General features: G+C 37.8%; 1 protein-coding gene across 2 annotated transcripts in view; it reads left to right on the top strand.

The window, feature by feature from the left end:
- The window catches only part of BAZ2B (bromodomain adjacent to zinc finger domain 2B), a 255923-nt gene that overhangs the window by 219536 nt on the left and 14589 nt on the right, over positions 1 to 21798 (top strand). Inside the window, exons 26-34 of one of the 2 annotated variants that reach the window (XM_077829691.1) lie at positions 610 to 672; positions 4394 to 4538; positions 8690 to 9357; positions 9937 to 10210; positions 10378 to 10533; positions 11130 to 11290; positions 12379 to 12689; positions 13073 to 13208; positions 17876 to 18022. In XM_077829691.1, the coding sequence (XP_077685817.1) occupies positions 610 to 672; positions 4394 to 4538; positions 8690 to 9357; positions 9937 to 10210; positions 10378 to 10533; positions 11130 to 11290; positions 12379 to 12689; positions 13073 to 13208; positions 17876 to 18022 (2061 nt within the window). Of the gene's footprint in view, positions 1 to 609; positions 673 to 4393; positions 4539 to 8689; positions 9358 to 9933; positions 10211 to 10377; positions 10534 to 11129; positions 11291 to 12378; positions 12690 to 13072; positions 13209 to 17875; positions 18023 to 21798 lie in introns of both variants that reach the window. The other variant, XM_077829690.1, reaches the window with a different exon arrangement.

The raw sequence follows: 21798 nt of genomic DNA, 5'->3' as shown, positions 1-21798 counted from the left end.
AGTTTTCAATCATAGAAGGTCTCTCTTTAAAAATCAATAAGAGCAGTACTAGTAATTCCCATACAAATTTTTGTCATTTAAAGTGGCTTTGCATTTTCTTATGAATGTTGAAAGAAGACTCCAAATTCTCTCTCTCCAAATACTGATTGATCAGATTCTGACATTATTCCATTATTTAATGTGAGAAAAACTCTTAAAGATGAGTGTAAAAGAACACACAACTTTATTAAACTTAATAAACTAAATTATAGTTTTAAGTGTGCACCTGCAAGGTGAATTATTTTTTTCCTGTAAATGGACAAAGTCGACTGGCCACCCACTCTCCCCATACATATACATCTTGGGAAGGAAGATTTATAATACTTTTGTAGAAGTAAAGGTATATTTTGCATATCACATATGTTCCACAAACGAATAGTTCCAACTTCTCCACACAACTCCCGCTGAGGTCAATGGGAGTTGCATCCATGTCTTAGGGTAGAATTTGTCCCACAGATTCGACATGACATATTTGTTACATGAAGCTCTTGTACTGTAGCATTAGTAGGATGTAGTAGCATTACATTATCCTGACATAAACTATCATGACTTTGTATTTATTGGGTGTAGGATGATGGGGACCAGGCAGCAAGTGTTGAAGAGTTAGAGAAACAGATTGAAAAACTCACCAAGGTAAGAGATTTCCATCAGTTTTAGTGTCTGTCTTATCTGTTTTTTCTGCCTCTAGCACTTTCTCTGCATGGGTTTCTTTGACAGGGCAGAAGGAGACACAGATCCCAGCTTATCTTCCCATTGTTGCTTTTCCTCCCATTCTCCATGTACTTGTGGTTGATTCCCTCCCAACCCTCACATATTTCCTCAACTCCCTAACCTTCTAACTAGTGCTTTTACTTCCAGTTAATCAGCTCTCAACTTATCTACTGCTGATGTTTTTACTTTCACTCTCGCAGGGTATCAGTTTACCAACCACCCTTCTTTAGGTGTCTTTTCTCTCAGTCCCTGGTGAATACTGTCCAGAACCCATCCCTTGATAGTGGGGCCTTTTGCGATACTTGGACCTGCAAATTTACCCTAATTGTGAGCTCAACTGTGAAAACTGAGTAGAAGTTCATAAAGTATCACAATAACCTATAACTACAAATGTTGATAGGAAAAGTTGCCAATGCGAGAAAGTTAGTCGAACAAAAAGGCCTACTGATACAACTCAAGGACTGTGTAAAAATAATGCTTGGTAAACAAGAAAAGCGTGGAACCAGAGATCAGTGAACCAGAATTGGTGTGCTGGAAATTTAGGTTCAATTGTGTGGATAAAATAATGAGGCGACGGGCTGTTGTACCCACCACTCCCTTTTAGGAGAGAAAGAGACTTCAAGGAGAAAAATTGGCCATTGGAGTGAGATTCACCATCATGGCTGCCACCCCCACCATATTGTGGGACACCAGGCCTTCTTCATCTTGATCCTGAGAGATGTTCTGGCCAGACTAGGACAAAGAGACCTACCCAGATGACATCACCACCTCTGCCACCTCCAACTAAATCCCAAACACCAGCTGGGATGTGTGACTTTGCCACCTCCACCCACCCTCTGTGTGTTCTTTTCCTTCCCCACCTTATTTCTTTTCTTTCCTGTCTCCTTTTGCCTCTTGTTTAATAAGAGTCTGGCTTAGCCAACCAAGACTGCATATTTTGCAACCCTGCTGTAAGCTTGTTACCAGAAAGTGGCAACTATAAGCAGTACCGAAATAGGCCAATGGTTGTACAAGTTTGCCAGGTCTCGGAGTGGCTCGTAAGATCGTGTGCCATGGCTGTTTTTCCAGCAGTGAGATTGCAAGTGAAAGTCAACACCAGAGACAGAAGGTGCATTTTCTATCTTTGCTGTTCTGTTCTCTCTCCTTTTGCGTGTTTGTTGTCTTAGGAAATGGGATTGGGCTTTAACAACAGCAACAATAACAGCTCCAGCCCATCTCAGCTAACTAACTTCTCTTTCCCCCCAAAGGACAGTTGTTAGCCTCCGAAATACCATTTAAAAGACTGGTTTTTTCCTTCTGAAAACTATCTTCAGCTAAAAGAGAGGGAATAAGGGATGTTGTTAAAATGAAAGTCTTATTTAATGCTTTACATTTCAAATGCTGTAACTGTTTTCCCTTATTTTCTATATCTTTAATAGTGTGATTGCCATGTACTAAGCAGGATGAGACCCTGAACCTTATTTAAAAGTGCTTACTGTTGGACAGTCAGGGTCACATTAACAACTTTAGCCCATATATTCCATCTAAATTAATACAAAGAGACCTGCTCTCCTGAAATGTCCTGTATGTGATTTTCCCTTTCAAACTTGATTTGTAATTACTTGCTCACTCCTGCTATTGGTTGACCTTCAGAACCTAGTTCCCAGGCATTGTAGAGAGGAGACCAGTTAACTTGGCCCATTGCTTTTAAATTAAGCACATGGGGTGCTAAGTGAATTTGTCACCACCAGTTAAAGGGTGAGCTCTAGTATTAATAGCTTTATGTTTTCCAAAGGATGGAGGCAATATAAGTAAGGTTAAATGTGAATATACTTCTGTAGGATTTCCTGAGTGAGTGCTGCCATTGTCCATAGAAATACTATGGGGTATTAAAAGCACTGTGATGTTATAGGGAAAGGAAAGATGAGAACAAAGAAGAATAGACTAGAGGTGACACATACAGTAACTCTCCACTTAACGTCGTCTCGCTTAACTTTGTTTCAATCTTACGTCCCTGCTCCATTACAGAACATGCTAGTTTAAAATTGTGCGATGCTCCCCTATAACGTCGTTTGGCTGCCTGCTTTGTCCATGGCTGGCAGCCCCCCCATGCCTTTCTCCAGCGCCTCCCACCCACCGGCGGACCCCGAAGATCAGTGCCTTCCCCGTGCTGCTCCTGCCCGCAGCAGTCAGCTGTCTTGCGGCATTCAGGAGGCTGGGGGAGGAGCGAGGACGCAGCACGCAGCCTCCCCCGCCTCCTGCCCGCGGCATTCAGCTGGTTTGAGGTGTTCAGGGGGCTGGGGGGGGGGAGGAGCAAGGACGCGGCGCGCAGTCTCCCACCTCCCTCCCCTGCCTCCTGAATGCTGCAAACTAGCTGTTTGGGGGGCTGCCAGCCTGTTTAATACCTGTATTAAATTCCTTATTTAATATTGTTTAAAATGTATATAATGCCTTTTGTCTTGCAAAAAAAAATTTCCCTGGAACCTAACCTCCCCATTTACATTAATTCTTATGGGGAAATTGGATTCGTTTAACGTTGTTTCGCTTAAAGTTGCATTTTTCAGGAACATACCTACAACATTAAGTGAGGAGTTACTTAAGATAATAGCACAAAGAAACTTGCAAGAAACCTCCACAATATCAGTCCCTCTATAAATTTGTAGGATTTTAGGGTACTTTTTGGTGAGGAAGACAAGTCAAATTTGTTTTGAACCTTGCAATGGTGAAGACCATTCCTGAATTCTAAAATAGCCAGGTGCCTAGACTATGGCCCAAAGCTGCATAGACTTGAATAGCTGCTTATTCAGTTTCTGAAGAGTTGCATATGTTTTTGAGTAGTACAGTAGAATCAGGTGTTTAGATAATGGCAGTCGGTATAGGAAGGGAAACTGGTTAGTAGATAAGGAGAATAGAATGGGGAAAATTTGACGAATTGGGATTCTATAGTGTACCTATTTAATTTAATTTAATTAATTTATTTATTTATTAAGAGAGTTCATCCTTTCAGCCTCTGTCATTGGTTTGCCTACTGCTCCCAGCTGCAATAAACTCCTCCCAGTTCTGGGAATTCTACACTGCTTCCAAGAGTGCCAGTTTAACAGAGGAAGGAGAGGGTAAACTAACTGAAATTCCTGTTAGATTTCTCCACTCCTCCCAAAGAGTACTTTGTGTTTGAATACAGGCTTTATCTTTAGATATTACTGAACTCATTTCTCTAAGCGAATTGAAATATTCATTGGTTTCTCATCAGGAGCTACAGAATCTCACGCTGCGCTGGGTACCTTCAGCACTCCGAACACCATTTACTGTATTGCATAATTGATAGGATCTTGTCTGTTCCAGTACAATGAAATCATGGATTCTGTTGTTCTCTGAACGTTGATATTAAAATACAGAACATACTACTGCAGAATGCATCCTTACGGTGACGCTGATAAATTTAGGATATATCAAAGAGTGCCCGAGCTGATTATTTGAAGACAATTTGGCTTTTTAGATAAAACACTTGTGTGAAATATCCCAAGTAAAGTGTCTGGGAAACCGTATGCTCATGTGGCCACTGAGCTGTCATTTGACCTTGCCTGAACAGATATTTTATACTGTAACAACTGATTTTTTCCCCCCACTGAATTATAATCCCCTACCCCTGTTTTTTTTTAAACAGCAACAAAGCCAATACAGAAGGAAGTTATTTGAAGCCTCTCACTCTTTACGGTCAATGATGTTTGGTCAGGATCGTTACAGACGCCGGTATTGGATTCTACCCCAGTGTGGGGGTATTTTTGTGGAAGGCATGGAAAGTGGTGAAGGTAAGTACCATAAAGGAGTAATTCTAGAAATTACCGTACAAGAGTATACCACCTGTGCATCCAGTCTGTTAATCGTGTCTCCAAAAATGGCCTATTACCTTCAGGAGAAGGCTAAAAACTAACCTGTGATAGCCCTAGCTATTTGTGCAGTGCTGTTTGATGAGGCTAAGGGGAGTTTTTCTGATTTTCAGTTGGTTAATTTATCGCTTGAAACAGAGAATTAATATCCTTTTGTTAATTTTTGATTAGTGTAGTAGCTAGTGTTGTAGCTAGTGTAGCTGCATATGAAATCCTTTAATGTTGCTGTGATAAATGAAGCGGGGGGGCGGGGGGAAAGAGATCTTCCTTTTAAGGACACCCAGTTAGCTATAAAATCCCTCTTGGTAGCTGTTTTCTACTTGCTTTACCTGTAAAGGGTTAAAAAAGCCCATAGGTAAAAAGAAGGGAGTGGGCACCTGACCAAAAGAGCCAATGGGAGGGCTAGAACTGTTTAAAATTGGGAAAAAACTTCCCTTTCTCTGTGTGTCTGTTGTTGCTCTCCGGAGAAGAGGGGAACAGGGCAGCAGTTATGCTGTGAGAAGCTGAAGGCCAGGTATGAAAATCATCAGTCAGACTTAGAATTGCTTATTTGGAACCCAGATATGTAAGTAGATCAGAAAATGTGTAGAAAAACATGATTAGGTTTATTTTGTTTATTTCTTATGGCTTGTGGATTCCTCTGCTAAACCCGGATGCTTTTGTTGCTTGTAACCTTTAAGCTGAACCCCCAGGAACTATTTTGGGTGCTTAATTTTTGGAATTGCTCTTGTAAAAATCTAGGAATAGCCTCAGTTTTCAGATATATTTTCTTTTTGTTTTTAATAAAATTTAACTTTTTTAAGAACTGGATTTGGATTTTTGTGTCTTAAGAAGTTTGTGCACATGTTTTTTAGTTAGCTGGTGGCAACAGCTGATTTCTTTGTTCTCCTTTCTCAGCTCTTCTCTGGGAGGTGGGGATGTGTGAAAGAGCTTGAAGGCACCCCACAGGAAGGAAATCCCAAGAGTGCCTTCCTGGGTTTCAAGGGGTTTTGCATTTGGGTGGTGGCAACATCTGCCCATCCAAGGTCAGAGAGAAGCTGTGACCTTGGGAGTTTAATACCAGCCTGGAGTGGCCAGTATTAATTTTTAAAATCCTTGTGGGCCCCCACCTTATTGGGGAATCAGCCTTGACAGTGGCTAAACTATTTCTCTCTATTTTCTGTGGCAATGAATTCTGCAGGTTGACCACAGAATGTATGAAGAAGCATTTCTTTTTGTTTGTTTTAATTCTCTCAGGGTTTATGCAGATATTCAGAATGTTTTGTGTTTAGAGATTACATATATGGTGTGAAATAAAATGGAACATAATTGTTATACAATAAGATACTGCCTTTTCAGTTCTCTGCTAAAACAATAATTTCTTTATTAACCCATAACATGGTTTTATGCTCCTCTTTTTTTCTGAGTGACCTGAATTCCCCGCCAAGAGACATTAAAGTCTATTTTACTAAAATTTAAATGGAGTTGCTGATTTTGATAGTTAATATATACCTATTCCACAAACTTTTTTTTTTTTTAAATTAACCTCAAGTCTAGATGCATGTGAATTTTAGAATTCACTCATTAGAATTCCTGGATATAGATCCAACCCATGATTTTGGTTCCAGAACAGATCCATTTTTTCAGTTCTGGTTTGGATGCAGCCAAAACCCGCCATTTTCACAAGATTTTGGCCCAAGATGGCAAAAATCTCTCCAAGAACTCCTCGGAAGATGCATTCTAGGTATCTCTCACACCCATCCCCAAAGATTTCAGTACTATCAGAGTGAAACCTGAGCCCTGATTTGACTTGAAACCTGAATCACAAAGTCTCACCTAAACCTAATCATGATCCCAAAGGTAGCTTGCTAATATTGTGTGTGCTCTGTAGGGCCTCTCTTTCACCATCCGCTCATTATAGTATGCTCTGAATTAGAAACTGCTGTGCAAACACCAAAAGTCATATGGAAGTAGAAGTTGACTATCAAATGCTGTAGTGCTTGTGTTTCTTTTCCTGTTTTCCAAAGTGTCTTCAATTGTACAGTAATAATATTCCATATAGTGTATCTTAGCCTAGGGAATCCCAAAGAGCTTTACAAACTATATGCAGAGAACCACGGAACTAGAGCTACCTCTCTGGAGGTGCTATGGAAATTTTGGCCAAAAACACCAGGACAGACCCATGTTCTTATAAATTAGTCTAGAGGGATTGTTAAGGTCTATGCAGATCAATGGTACTTACGTTTTTAAGATCTCATCTGCAAGATGTCTCCTTGCCCACTTTATCCCCTTTTCAGTAAATTGCATAGTAGTCAGTTTATTACCTCAGAAGGATGAGGTTGGCCCTGCTGAGTTTTGAAACCGATAGTTCCTGGGTGTAGGTAACTTGAAACTGGATGCATAGAACTCTAAGCCATCTGTCCAGTTATCAAAAATACCTCCCTCTAACGCTTTTACCTGTGCAGTTCCCTAAATTGTTTTTTCCTGTCAAGCCCGTTTTGGATCTCTTGGTAAATTCAACATTATTGGTACCCAGATACATTACTAGAGCGAAAAGAAAAGGAGTACTTGTGGCACAATTGGTTAGTCTCTAAGGTGCCACAAGTACTCCTTTTCTTTTTGCGAATACAGACTAACACGGCTGTTACTCTGAAACCTGTTACTAGAGCGGTGGGTGCATTACAAATTCAGAAAGAGAGATGCAAAATTATAGCAGTGCATTTTCCTTGCTATTGTGCTTTTTTCCTTGTTGAAATTATTCTGGTTTTGCAGAATGTGCAAATAACCCCTGCAGGAGTTACCAGCCATAGATGATAAATAGGGGCCCTGTTTATCTGTAATTATGCAGCTGCACTAACTGATGCAGAAACTAAGCAAATGGCTGCCATGCTGAGTGCTTTTCCTTCTCTTTCCTCCCTGTTCCTACCATTTCTCCTTCTTTTGTTCTTTTTGAAGATTCTTATTAATGCTCGTTGACATATGTTAATATGGGCAGAGGAAGATAGAGGATTGAAGGGAGAATGGGAGAGAAGAGAGAACAGAACAGTTTTTTCCCCCATTTATAAATCTGGTCCTTCCCCATCTCAAAGATATTCAAGCTGACATGGACGCTGAACCTTAGGATTTTGTATTGTAAATTGTTTAGCTATTTAAACTATTCTATCCATCTATATACTTATCTATCTGTATATCCCAATCATTACATTGTATAGGTTCTTCAAATAATTTATTTCAGGTAATGAGTAAAACAGGTAAAAGTAGCCTCTAGTATTTGGTAATTAAAATTCGCAATCCACCCAATTAATTTTTTAATTAAAAGAAAGCGGGGAATTTAATGTCCTATTTCTATCTTTGGAGACATCCAATTTGTGAAATAGATTATTTATTTATTTATTAATTTTTTTGTGGTCTTCATTCTTTCTTCTCCCCCCACTATGGGCCGAGAGTTTATGGAAATAGCCTATAAACTTAAAAGCAAATATCCTACTCTCCTGGTGTGAACGTGAAACTTTTTGGTAATTCTGCAGTCAATGGTAAGTTTCACAAGCACAAAGCTAGAAAAATTTTGTCCCTTCCAAAGAAATTAGAAGTGACAAAGTGCTCCAGAATTCCAGTGCTGTTCTGTATGCAAGTTAAGTGAATCTCTTAGCAATCTCTCGGGCAAAATCCTGGCCTTGTTGAACTCAATATGAGTTTGTTACTAATTTCAGTGGGTCCAAATTTTCATCTCTGATGCATAACAAAGTTTAAATCCGTTTTAGATTTGGTGAGGGGAAAAAAACACAATACAATTTACAACAGTATGAGAAGGGTCTGTGAGCATTTTTGTTATAAACCTCTTTCCAAACTGTTTTGAGTTGGCTGTGAAATTTCGTCCACACTGAGGTACAGTGTAAAGTATATTTGAGTGTTGTGTATCCTTTTACAAAATATTTTTCAGAGCTTGAAGGCAATTTCATAGAGTACATGATGGTCTAGAGCACATGGAAGTGACTGATGAAGTTATTCTTTATATATAACTTGCTTACAGGAATGATCTAAGTTATATGGTTCTTCTGTGATATTTAAAGTTTACAGTTTTTTCAATTTTTCAGGTCTAGAAGAAATTGCAAAAGAAAAAGAGAAGTTAAAAAAAGCAGAAAGTATACATATCAAAGAAGAGATGTTTGAGACCTCAGAGGAAAAATTAAACTGTGTAAATACAAGTCACTGTGAGCAGAAAGAAGATCTTAAGGAAAAGGATAACACTAATTTGTTTCTACAGAAGCCTGGCTCTTTTTCAAAGCTAAGCAAACTGTTGGAGGTAGCAAAGATGTCTCCTGAATCTGACATTATGTCACAAAAACCCAATGGCAGTGCAGCAAATGGGTGTGCGTTATCTTATCAAAATAACTCTAAAAACTCTCTCTGCAGCCTTCAGCCCACCATATCACAAAGCAGCTCTGAAAAGTCAGATTCTAATAATCTTTTTAATCCCATTGCAAGTGGGCCAGGGAAGTTTTACAATTCTCCATTAATTCCAAATGACCAGTTGTTAAAGACTCTTACAGAAAAGAGCAGACAGTGGTTCAGCCTTTTACCGAGAATACCATGTGATGATACATCAGTTACCCATTCAGATACACCAGCTGCTTCTTCTTCACTAACTCTGCATTCAAATCCTCCCTCAAAATCACCTTCACCAGTTCCATCTCCTCATATCACTTCAACCTCTGTACAGAGTCCTATGGGAATAAGTCCTTTTGCATTATCATCACTTCAGGTTGGTACTTAATTACAATCTAAGGTTTCTGATCTTGCAGTCCTTACTCAGGCAAAATTCCCTCTGAGAGCTGATCATACCATTGAAATTGTACCTTTGTTCCTTGTATTTTTAAAAAAAAAAAAAAAAAACATTGTAAAATGTAGCTCATTCTTAGAAATGTTTTTTTATGCAGCCAAGTACTATTTGCTAAAAAGATTTAGATTGGTAGATTAGTAGGCAAACCGGGATCTTTAAATTAACAATTTGTGTGATTTTGTGTGTACTGTTTCAAATCATTTGTGTTTATATAAAGAAGTTGGCAATTGAATGGAAAAAAAATATAACTACTAATAGTAATTTTCGGAAGTGTGGTCATCAGAAGCAACAGTTTTCTAAACATTCACCATATAGGGTTACTAGCTGTTTGTGTGACTTGGCATCTTAGGTTTTTAAATTCTTCAAGGCAGGGATCAAGGCTTCTTTTTGTTTTTATTATGCCTAGCACAAGGGTTGACTAATCCTAATCCAGGTTTCTGGGGGCTCCACACTAGTAATAGAATTAATAGTAATGTTTTAAAAATATTTTTGATACAGCAGATGAAGACTGGATTACCTATAATGGGACTTCAATTTTGTGGATGGCCTACAGGAGTTCTTACTTCAAACCTTCCATTTTCATCTCCCTTACCTAGTGTTGGATCAGGGTTAGGATTGTCAGAAGGAAATGGTAACTCATTTTTGACACCCAATGTTCCTACAAGTAAAAGTGAATCACCGGTACCACAAACTGAAAAAACAGCTTCTGCTCCCTCTACAGGAGTTGAAGTAGCCAAGCCAGTAGATTATCCTAGCCCAAAACCCATACCAGAAGGTAAGCGTAATGCAGTAATGTGCCAGAACTGTCTAAATGTTGAGTTCCTCTAATGTTGCTGCACTATCAGAACATTTGTTTGCATGATTTCTTGAAATAAATCTGATTGTAATAGTGCTTCATGTTTTAAATGCTTGTAAAAGATTTACAAACTTGTCTTGATTCAGAAATGCAATTTGGCTGGTGGAGAATTATTGATCCAGAGGACCTAAAAGCTTTGCTTAAAGTACTACATCTCAGGGGAATAAGAGAGAAGGCCTTACAGAAGCAAATACAGAAACACATGGATTACATTACTTTGGCCTGCATCAAGAACAAAGATGGTATGTAACTGATATGAATGTTTGATTGGTATAAGGATAATAAATAGAGGTGAATCTGAGGTACATTTGGATCCAGACTAGAACTTCTCAAACGCTCGGCTTGTCCAGATGTGAGCTTTTGGTTCAGGCCAATATCTAATAATTAGTTCACTTAACTAGGTATGTTTCTTTTCATGAAAAAAGGATATTGGCTTCAACACAGAACTTGCAGCCAGAAAGGAGGGGGTTTAAAGTGTCTTTAAAACACCTTTGTACCCTCTTGATACTGGATAGCTCTGGTAGCTGGAGAGCCGCCATCGTAACACAGATAGTCCTGGGGACCTGACTGAGTTATGCCAATCTTTTCAGCCTGCCCGGAACCTTCACAATGCTACATACTGCAGTGCATACTCGACGTGCCCCCACCCTAGATATTGCAATTCTTTAAGCATCTGTGACAAGATCAATACAAAATTAAGCGGTCACATTGGATATATTAAGAGTAAGTTTATATAATGACCATTAAACACTTTTTTAACGTAACAGGTTTGAGTTTGCAAAAATCAGTTACAATGTTAATTAAAATAAAATAATACAATTTCAACTCCCAAATACAGTTGCAATTATTGAAATAAACGAAAATGAGGAAAACCAGGTAACTCGAGACGTTGTGGAGAACTGGTCAGTAGAAGAGCAAGCAATGGAGATTGATCTGGCTGTTCTTCACCAGGTGGAAGACCTAGAACGGAGAGTTGTATCAGCTAGTTTGCAAGTTAAGGTAAAACTGCCTTTCAGTAAAATCCCTCTTCAAAAATGTTGTTATTAAAGTGGTAAGAATTTAAAACCAGTATTTGCAGTTCTTTTGCTGTTAGGGATAACTGCCTTCTCATTAATTTTATAGTCCACAAATGGAACAAATCCAATATAATTTCACTATATTTGTATCACAGAAGCTGGAATGTTTTCTCACTTTCTCTTCCTATTTCAAACATCAAAGGAAACATAGAGTATAGTATTACTTTTTATTACAGTTAAATCTTTGGATAAAGATCCTCAGAGTGGCAGCCCCCAGAATATTCCCTTATAGCACACAGAGCCCTATGCCTTTCATCATGGTGGGAATAATGCCATTTTGGGTGATGACCTGTTTTTAACTGCAAAGATTTGATGGGTATGGGATAGCTTAGTCATTTAGCTGTAGCACTTTGTGCCACCATTATATGTCTGTGTGGGTTTGTTGTTGTTCTTTAAAATAAATAAAAGAGCATTTCAACTTCTTTGTTTTGGGGATGGTGGAATAATGGAATACACCCCATGCATATGAGCAACTATGTACCACATGGATTGTGAATCTGAAGCAGCTCAGGACTTTCTGGTCACTATTACAATCATGGCGTTATGCAAGATGATTGTAGGCCCAGCAGTCTTTCTGCAATCTGGATATGATGTTTGGACTGGAGTAGAGTGGAGAGTTGGATGTTATTTCTGTGTCATGGGTTGCACATTGCCTCCTGTGGTTTGAGGTCTGGGACCTGGCAGGGTCCTTCCTGTCAGAATGAGAAGTCTGTTGTGATGGTCTGCCCTCAGAGACTAATGGAACTTGATGCTTCCAGAGGGCTCTGTGTGAATGCTACTGCTGAGAGACCACTCTGCTAATGGTTTGGCTATGCTTATATTTTAGGATTCATTGTTTTAATTATCTGAATAGTTTGAGAAAGACAGGGTAAAAAGCTGATTACTAACTACTGACATCTGCTGAAGACAGTACCTGAATTTTTTAGGTTAATACAATACAAAATTCCATTATTCCCACACTTATCCCAGTTACAGCACCAAACAATGTGTAAACCTCTCTACTAAATATAGGGCTGGATGTGTCCCGAGCCTGCATCGGAGAGGGAAGATCTGGTATATTATGAACATAAGTCATTTACTAAATTGTATAAGAAGCATGATGGAGACTGTGCTGGAGGAGAAGAAGGCAATACCAGTGCTCTAGAGCGGAAGAGTGACAACCCTCTAGATATAGCTGTAACCAGGCTTGCTGACTTGGAGCGGAACATAGAGCGAAGGTATCTGAAGAGCCCCTTAAGTACCACCATTCAGATCAAACTGGATAATGTGGGCACAGTTACTGTCCCTGCTCCTGCACCATCCATTAGTGGTGATGGTGACGGGTAGGTTATTGAGATTAACTTGAAAAATTATTGTGCTTCTTTGCTAATTGGAGCCTATTTTCTATTGCCTGTTATCTATGTATCTTCTTGTATGTCTGTGATCCATATGGATCATGTTATTCTGCATGGTGCTTTGTAAATATTTTTTGTTATGTATGTTGATAATCCTGCAAAGTTATCTTACATTTAACTGGTTGTGACTAAGCTTTGAGGCACGTAGCCACAGTCTGTGCACTACATCAAATTTAGTTGCTTAAACCTTATACTTATTGGCTGTGTACGTTTCGTCATTGCTTGGCTTTCAATGTGATAATGATTGTTCCATGTTCAGAGATCAGCAAACATGGATGTGACCTACTTAATTTCTCTGTATTTCAATGCAGAATTGAAGAGGATATTGCTCCAGGGCTAAGGGTATGGAGAAGGGCATTGTCAGAAGCTCGCAGTGCTGCACAGGTAGCTCTGTGCATTCAGCAGTTACAGAAATCAATAGCATGGGAAAAATCTATTATGAAAGTTGTAAGTGTTTTTCATTTAAGAAATACTGTAACTAAACTTTGCTGTGTCCTATTTCCCCACTTTAAGATACTGTGATTACTAATGTCTCTCTTACCGCTTCTAAAACTTACTACAGTTAAACTGTACGTAGTGCACTTATGAGCATAAATCGTACAGATTTCACTTTTGCCAAATTCAGCATTGTGAAACTTCCTATAATGGAAAGCTCTTCCACTGGTTGCTTTATTTTTAAGGTGTCAATTATTCTTTGAAATTAACATGTAGGTATAAAATAGGCATTTCCGTGGAGGACACCATATTACTGAAAATTACTCATCTATGATGTTAGCTTCATGAAGACTCATTGTCACATACTGTAATTAAAGGCTTGATTTTTCAGAAAGTTGAGATGCTCCAAAATGTATGTGGCTTCTTTCCATGCCCACTTATCACGAGTGAACATGCAAACTGGGCAGATATATAAGCAAGTGAGTTGTAATGTCCATCTCCTCATACACATGCCCGTTTAACAAGTAGAGCTGTGTTAATTGCACATACAAAAAAGCATGCAAATGCATGTGTAAAAATTTGCATGAACCTTTGAACCTCAAATTTCTGAAAATTAAGTTTTAAGACTGCTCTAACATTCATCAAAGAGAACTTTTACAGTTAAGTATATAATGTTGAAATGTTAACTTGTAAACATCTTCATCCAATTATTGGATTGTTAAAACTAGCTCAAAATTGCTTTATGACCCGATATTGTGATCCAGTATTGTCAGTGTAATATGGTGGGCACTGTAGAAAGCATTTTTTTTTTTTTTTTTTTTTAGTTATTAGCCCCTCTCCTCATTTTTGAACAAGCAAGTAATATCCCACTTCTACCCATTAGGTATGCTTTGTATTTCTAGATAGATAATTGAAGGATAATTTACAGATACAAATTATGCTTATAAGGTTTTATGCTCCTATCAAAAGATTATGGATACTACGAGAGGAGCCAAAAGACCACGGAAATGGCTTAAAGTGTAATTTGGGACTTTGAGAGCGAGGTATAGTTTAAATCACAGTTTTTCTCAATTGGGTTTGTCCATTGAGTTACACAGGAAATGTGGGTATTTAGTAGAAGGGCTCAGTCCTGAAAGGTGTTGATATTACTTACACCAAAAAAATTTTTTTTAATTGCATAGGACAATTTTTAAAATTCAGAATTTCCTCGTCCTTTTTTAAATTGCACTTTGGTTTTTCTCGTGTTTTCCTCTCATATTTTTATAGTTACAGACTTTGGACTAGAGAAAATAAGGCAAATGAATAGTCTAAAACATCCATCATCTTAAAATCTTTCCCCTATATTCACCAAAACAGTATCTATATTAATGAATTTGGAAGTGGCAACTAGTAGCTGAAGTTAGTAAGAGTTCCATTTCCTATGCTGCTGGCTACTGTCATTTCTTCTCCCCTTTTCCCACAAATAGATGTCTGATCAAAAATATGTTTGTACTCTAAAATAATTGCATGTAAAACTCACTTGTCTAGTTCAGTTGTGGACTGTCAGCTTACATAAATTTAAATAATATATATAGTTTTATAAAAATATAAATTGTAAATATGTATTAATATACAAAATTCAAATATACATTAATGTAAAGATATAAAATGAAATATATAATATGTTATGGTAGATATTACATAATGAAGTTTTTCCTACTTTAAAAGTATGACGACTTCAGAGAGGTCCAAATGGCTATATCAGGCACTCGAACGATTGGCTTTGTCCTCGGTTGATCCATTGCCTTTTTCTTAATAACTATTTTATAAATATTTACAAACACATCTGGCTCTGATCCTGAAGTCACAGAATTTTCTCTAAGCAGTGTCTGCATAGTCCAGCCAAAGATTATCAAACTGTAACTTGTTTAATTTAAAATGGACTGTATTTAATAATAATTTAGAAAATATTTTTAAAAATTAAATAGGCTTATTATAACAGCTCTTCATTTGCAGTATTTTAAAACTAACAATAATGTATTTTAACTCTCTATTAAGCAGCTCCTTTTCAATGCCTAGATTTTTCATTTGCAGTGGCTTTTGACTGACATGTGCCATGACTTCCAGCACTTAATTTAATACATTTCCAGCAAAGCTACGCAAATTGTCTCTTTGCCTGTATAATACGTCTGTGAAAAATATTAATACCTCATGACACTGAGGTCAGAGGTCTAAATAAAAATTACATTTGAATAATATACAGTAGCCACACTTAAGAACTTGCCATTATTGTCTTAGCTAAATACTTACTTCATTATTTGCATTATTTCCCAAGTATTTCCTATAGCAGGGGTGGTCAAACTTACTGACCCACCAAGCAACATACAACAATCTTCAGAAGTTCGAGAGCCTAGGCGTGCCTGCTGGGGCTCGGGACTTCTGCCCCATGGGAGGCACCTGCCAGGGCTTGGGGCTTCAGGCTCGGCCCTCTGAGGTTCCAAGCCCCAGCAGGCGTGCCCCAGGGTGAAGCCCTGAGACCCACCTCCCTGCTAGGTAGAAGCCTCTACTTCAACACCTTGCTGCAAGGCAGAGGTCCTGAGCTCCACACCAAGTCTGGGAGGTGGAGAATGGGGGAGGAGCGTGGGGGGCTCCAGGAGCCACACTTTAACTGTAAAAGAGCCGCATACAACTCATGAGCGACAGTTTGGCCACCCCGCCATATAGTAAATGCTGAGGTATTGTATCTATCTAGCCAATACAAAACAGGAAAGTTCTTCAGGTTGACCACTTTACAGTATGACCTTCAATTTTATAGCGGTCTAGAAAGAGTTCAAATATGACTGTCCATGAAATCAGAATCCCTAAATTGCAGGTCAGTTTGTATTGGTATGGACATGTCTGGTTGGCTCCATTGAGAAAGTGAGGAGTCATTTACGTGGTCTGGTCTGTACAAGGACCATGGACTTTTGTCCCTCCCGTCACCTTGGCGGTTCAGAAGTGAGCTGTAGCTCACGAAAGCTCATGCTCAAATAAATTGGTTAGTCTCTAAGGTACCACAAGTACTCCTTTTCTTTTTGCGAATACAGACTAACACGGCTGTTACTCTGAAACTTTAAAGACCCACTCCACATCAAGAGACTCAGAGAAGAAATGTACCTCCCACAGAAAATAAAAATACCAAATTTTCTATTTTTAAAATGTAAATCAAATGTCTAGTTGTGTTTTATTTTTCCATTTATCCACACCATGTGCAGCTGAAGGCATAAAGCTACATGCATCTTAGACTTATACTAACCAACCACTAAAACATGCTGCTATTCCATCTTAATGCTGTATCTTTAGTGTAAATTCTGTATCCAGTTGTTGCTAGTGTGCGTTTTTGCAATGGACTTACTAAGACTTCAACAAAACAAAAAAAAAAGTTGTAATGAGAAACAACTCCAGAGATATAAAGGTATCACGATTTCCTGGAGTCTTTGGGAAAATTAATAATGAATTGGAATTATTTTAGTGCTAGTATTAAGTTAATTTAGGAGCTCATCCAAAGCCTTATTAATTTTTCCCATTAATTTCCATGGGATTTGGATCAGGCCCTTTCTGATTATTTTTTCTAAAATAGTGTACTAATTTTAAAATGTAATTACTTTATAAAGTTCTACAAACCATATAACGTACTAGATCTTGCAATTAAGATATGCAAAATAAAAATTTCAGACTGTTTTTCCCCACAAACCTTAGGGATGCGGTGTCTCATTCTTTTTCTACCCAGCTCACTTCATCAAATAATTATCATATTACTGACCTACTTTTAAATTTATTCACTTTTTAAATAAAGCTCTGCTTACATACTCCAAGCCATATGCCCAGTATAAGGCAACCTAAATTTTGGTCATGTCTTTTGTTTCATGTGAACTTGTTTTTATGTAAAATTAAAATTGATTACATTTCCTACACAATGAAAAACCAACAGATATTAGCCAATGCCTAGTCATACGGAAGATCAGTTCCCATAAGTGCTGTGCCCTATCTGCAAACAGCGAATGCCCTACCAGCTGCTGAACCAGATGAAAAATCCAAAGTGAGACTAAACAGATGTGTCTTGCTGCATCTTAAAGGCTGCCAATCTTGGCATTGGCAGATTATAAGAGAGTAGATCCAGAACAGAGGGATCTAAGGATGCCCTGCTTTCTAGCGCTAGGATGTCAACCCTGGGGACAGACAACAAGAGCATTCTAATTGATTGTGACTTCCACCATAGGGCATAAGTGGAGACAGAGTCGCTGAGATAGCATATGTGCTATCAGTGGTTTTTGTGGTTATCCAATACCTCTGCAGCATTTAGTCAAATGTAAAAGGTATTAATTGCTTTGTATGCTTTGACATCAGTGTTAAATGTAGATGTGTTTTTCAAGTGTGTAATGTGTAAGCATTTCGCCTTTGGCTTAATTCCTCACACTGTACACGAGCCATGCAGATATCCCAGTGCAACCACAACCTATTATGTAGTTGTCCATATACATGAGAGAGAGAATTATAGAAATACATAGATGTATACACATGTATAGCTGTGGCTACTGTACGTATGTAAGATAATGTGGAAAATATTTTCCAGTGCTGAATGTATGGCATATATTACTACATTTCAGGAACATTTTTTAAGGGAGGCTTACTGAATTAAAGTGATTTTGCATGTATTGTAGTACTGCCAAATATGTCGAAAGGGAGATAATGAGGAACTTCTGCTTCTTTGTGATGGCTGTGACAAAGGCTGTCATACATACTGCCATAGACCGAAGATCACTACTATACCAGAGGGTGACTGGTTTTGTCCTGCCTGCATAGCAAAGGTAATATTAATCTTAAAGATGAATTGAAATGTTTTTGACCCTCCAGTACCTGAGTTCAGAGTTCTGTGCTTCTCCAGCAATTGCTGACAACTTGACAAACATCTAAAGTAGAGCAGCAATCTGCATGCCTTATACTGGCTTGGGTGACTATTAGGGATGCTTTCAAGTGTTGCAAGAGAAGAATAGAGTCTTAATAAAGGTGTTCGCAAAGGATATGACTTTCAGCTACTTTGTTTTTAATTGTACTCATCAGTAATTTTGTATTTAAACATAGGCTGCTACAAATTTGATATCCTAAGCATCTTTTTCTCTATTTTAAAATAAGTTTTTTCATTCACCTTTCAAACAAAGTTGATATAACTGTTGACAGACAAATGTTTCATACAGATATGCAGTATGAAAACAAATGTAGTAGTATTATGATGTTAGTGTGTCACTTCCGTCGTTCTCATATAGTGCTAATCAAAGATTATATTTCTCTCAGACAAATCTTTTACCTTCTATTGTTACAAGTAACACCTAAAGTTGCTGTATAATTACTCTGTATTTGTATTTCATAACACTTTGTTAACAATCAGTTTGGCTCTTTCTCTCGCTATATTCAATCAGTTTGCGTTTTTGTTTCCATGGGTGTTTCACACAGCAATAAGGGAGAGAAACCCTATCTTTTTTAAAAAGGAAAATGGAAATGTAAAACCACAGAAATTGGCAATACAGGGAAAGGGGGGAATTCCAGGACAATTGTAGTACCTGAAGATACTTTTAACTCATTTTTTTAAAACTGAGTTTATTTTAATATTTTATAATAGTTTCATAGAGTATAAGGCCAGAAGGGACCATTAGATCAGCTTGTTTCACCTCCTGTATATCACAGGCTATTAAATTTCACTCTTCCCCCAGAATTCATCCCAAAAACTTGTATGACTAAAGCACAACTTGTGTTTGACTAAAGTATATTTTCCAGAAAGACATGCAGTCTTGAATTGCAGAGGTGAAGAGATGGAGAATTCACCACTTCCTTTTAATAGTGTCCCTTAACTGGTGCTTTGCCATAGACAGTGTTATGCTGTATAAAGCACCCTGTACCTTTTATCATGGGTTTCCTTCCTCCTTCCCAAATTACTGAAACATTTGGGTATAAAGGAAGCCAGAAACTAAAGGTGCAACTCAGAAAAGACTCCCAGATTTGCTGGATTTGGGTCTAAAATTCTGTAAACTCACCAAATTTATCATGATGTCTACCTTAAACTGTCAAGTATCAGGGGGTAGCTGTGTTAGTCTATATCCACAAAAACAACAAGGAGTCCGGTGGCAACTTAAAGACTAACAGATTTATTTGGGCCTAAGCTTTTGTGAGTAAAAAAACCCGCTTCTTCAGATGCAGTGAAGCTTATGCCCAAATAAATCTGTTAGTCTTTAAGGTGCCACCGGACTCCTTGTTGTTTTTGTAGATACCTTAAACTGTAAATCAATCCAGGCAGTCTAGGTTAAGGCTCAATACAAATTTGCTGAAAACTTCATAAATCTTTTCCCTGTAACAAAAACCGAAACTGGGCAACTTTCAGCTAATTGCATGTTTTGTTATAAAACATCTGCTTTATTATGAATGTTCAGCCAACAAGTTTTATAAAGATGCATGCCAGCAATACATTTACAAACGTAACATCACCATATGTAATGGTAATACCACATTTATTTTGTATTGTAAGTACAGGGAAACACTTTTATCTAGGATACTTCTGTGTGGCAACTGATGGCAAATGTTGACTTTGACTTGCTACCTCTGTAGATTAATTCCAGATAAAATAAGTGTTTAAGGGATATCAGTTTGACCAAGTTCAAGTAGGGCTTACTCAGGCAAAACTGCCATTAACTTTACTGACGGCCTGACCCCGTGAGGAGGTAAGTGACAAAGAAGGCACTAAGCCCTCTCAGCTCCCATTAATTTAATTGCAAGTTGAGGGTAAACAGCACTTCACATGTTCAGGCCTTCACCAAGGACATTTGGTCCATTCCCATGACTCTTCAATTGACTTGTCATCTGAAGGACCCTCCAACAGGGTCACCATTAAGTCAGCATTTTGCAACGATTGCCACATACAGGTATGTGTGTATGATACTAGAGTACTTCCCTATATTTAAAACAAGAAAAAATAGAAACCACTGTGTGGTAATAGTATAGAAAATTCATAGTCATTTATAAATCTTTGCAGTATTTTGTTTTTAAAGCTAAGGAATTCTTAGTTTTTCTAAGTTTTTTCTCCTCGTATAATTCATTCATATTCTCTGCATCTTATACAAATGGTGTAACAATGTCAGCCCTTCCAGCTTTATCAGGACCAAAATGCTTAAGCAATGTGTTTACCATTCATGCCATAGATAGGCAAATGATATAACTATTTACAGTAAGTAATGAATTCTGCATAATCATGCTCTGAAAAAATGTGTAACATACAGGTTTTTAGAGAACTAAACAGAGAACCCAGATATCAAAAAAGGCCTGCAGCATCATTATTGCTTGTATCCTGGTAATAAATAAAATACAATCAGATGTGAACACTAGACCACAAGTAGGGGACTGAAAAAATAAAATAACATTTTACAAAACCTAACACAAATGTTAGAAAATTGTGTTTTAAAGTGCCAATGAAATTGGTTTTGGGTGTATTTAAACATTTTCTTAGTATTTGCCCCCCAGAATATAATAGCATTTTGTTAGTGCTTGAGAAACAAGAAGCAAAATTTACTAAATAGAGATGAATGAAGTATAGAAAGTCAATAAACAGCAAATATTATGAAATCTAAATCTGATTTTTAAAACTCTTGTTTAAATTATCTAAGATGTGTGTGTAACACAACCATTTTTAATACATAGTTTTTAGTTTGACAGTGTCTCTTTTTATTCATTGATATTATCTTAATTTTATAACACATTGGCTGGAGAATAGTTGGTTGGATGAGTTTAGGAAAACTTCAATGTAGTCTCTTCAGTAGCTTTAGGTACTTGACTTCTAGATTTAGGAAATCCCTGTTAAGATTAGAGCGAGAATCCAGATGTAATGGGGTTTTTTGGTGCTCTCAATACCCAAACCCTGTTTACAGACTCATCAGGAAATATCTGTATAATGTTTAGTTGAGATTTTTCATTTACAGACATCCTTGGACCCTCGTTTTATCAAATAAGGGAAATTTTGGAGTTCATTATCATTGCTTAGACAGCTAAATGAAACTTCATGAATGCAATCTATAAATCTGTTGATGTTCCCCTTTCAGCATAGGCTTGCTGGACACTTCTTGTTTTCTCATCCTGCTATGGCTCCTTTTTAAAAGGCTTTTGCATATCTGTCCTCCCCTATTCAGACGTGGGCTGTTTTTTACATCCTGTTTATCATCCTTGAAAGATTGTGGTTCTCCCCATGGTCTTTTCAGTTTAGCTTTCAATCTTGCAATAAGATTGATCTTTAAAAGGCAGTAAGATGCAGGCATTTTCATCTCATTGTCCCTTTCACTTTGCATGAAGATGATGTGGTCCTCTGAATGAATCCCTTTGTCTAGTTGTGGAATTTCACAGTAATTAATCTACTAAATTGTTAGTCTGTTTTCTAGACCTCCGGCATCCTGGTATTAAGACTAAACTAAGGCTTTCGGAGTCTTTAATCAAGAAAGGATCTGTTAGAATTAGACGGTAGAGATGGAAAAGACCTATTCAATCATTCAGTCCTTTCCCTTCCAGTACCTGTCTATATTTAGATATTTTTATAGTGTCTGTTAATACA

This window comes from Eretmochelys imbricata, chromosome 11, assembly GCF_965152235.1.
Source record: "Eretmochelys imbricata isolate rEreImb1 chromosome 11, rEreImb1.hap1, whole genome shotgun sequence".
NCBI classification, from domain to species: domain Eukaryota; kingdom Metazoa; phylum Chordata; order Testudines; family Cheloniidae; genus Eretmochelys; species Eretmochelys imbricata.
The sequence above is the reverse complement of the archived record's forward strand: the minus strand, read 5'-3'. Positions and strand labels throughout refer to the sequence as shown.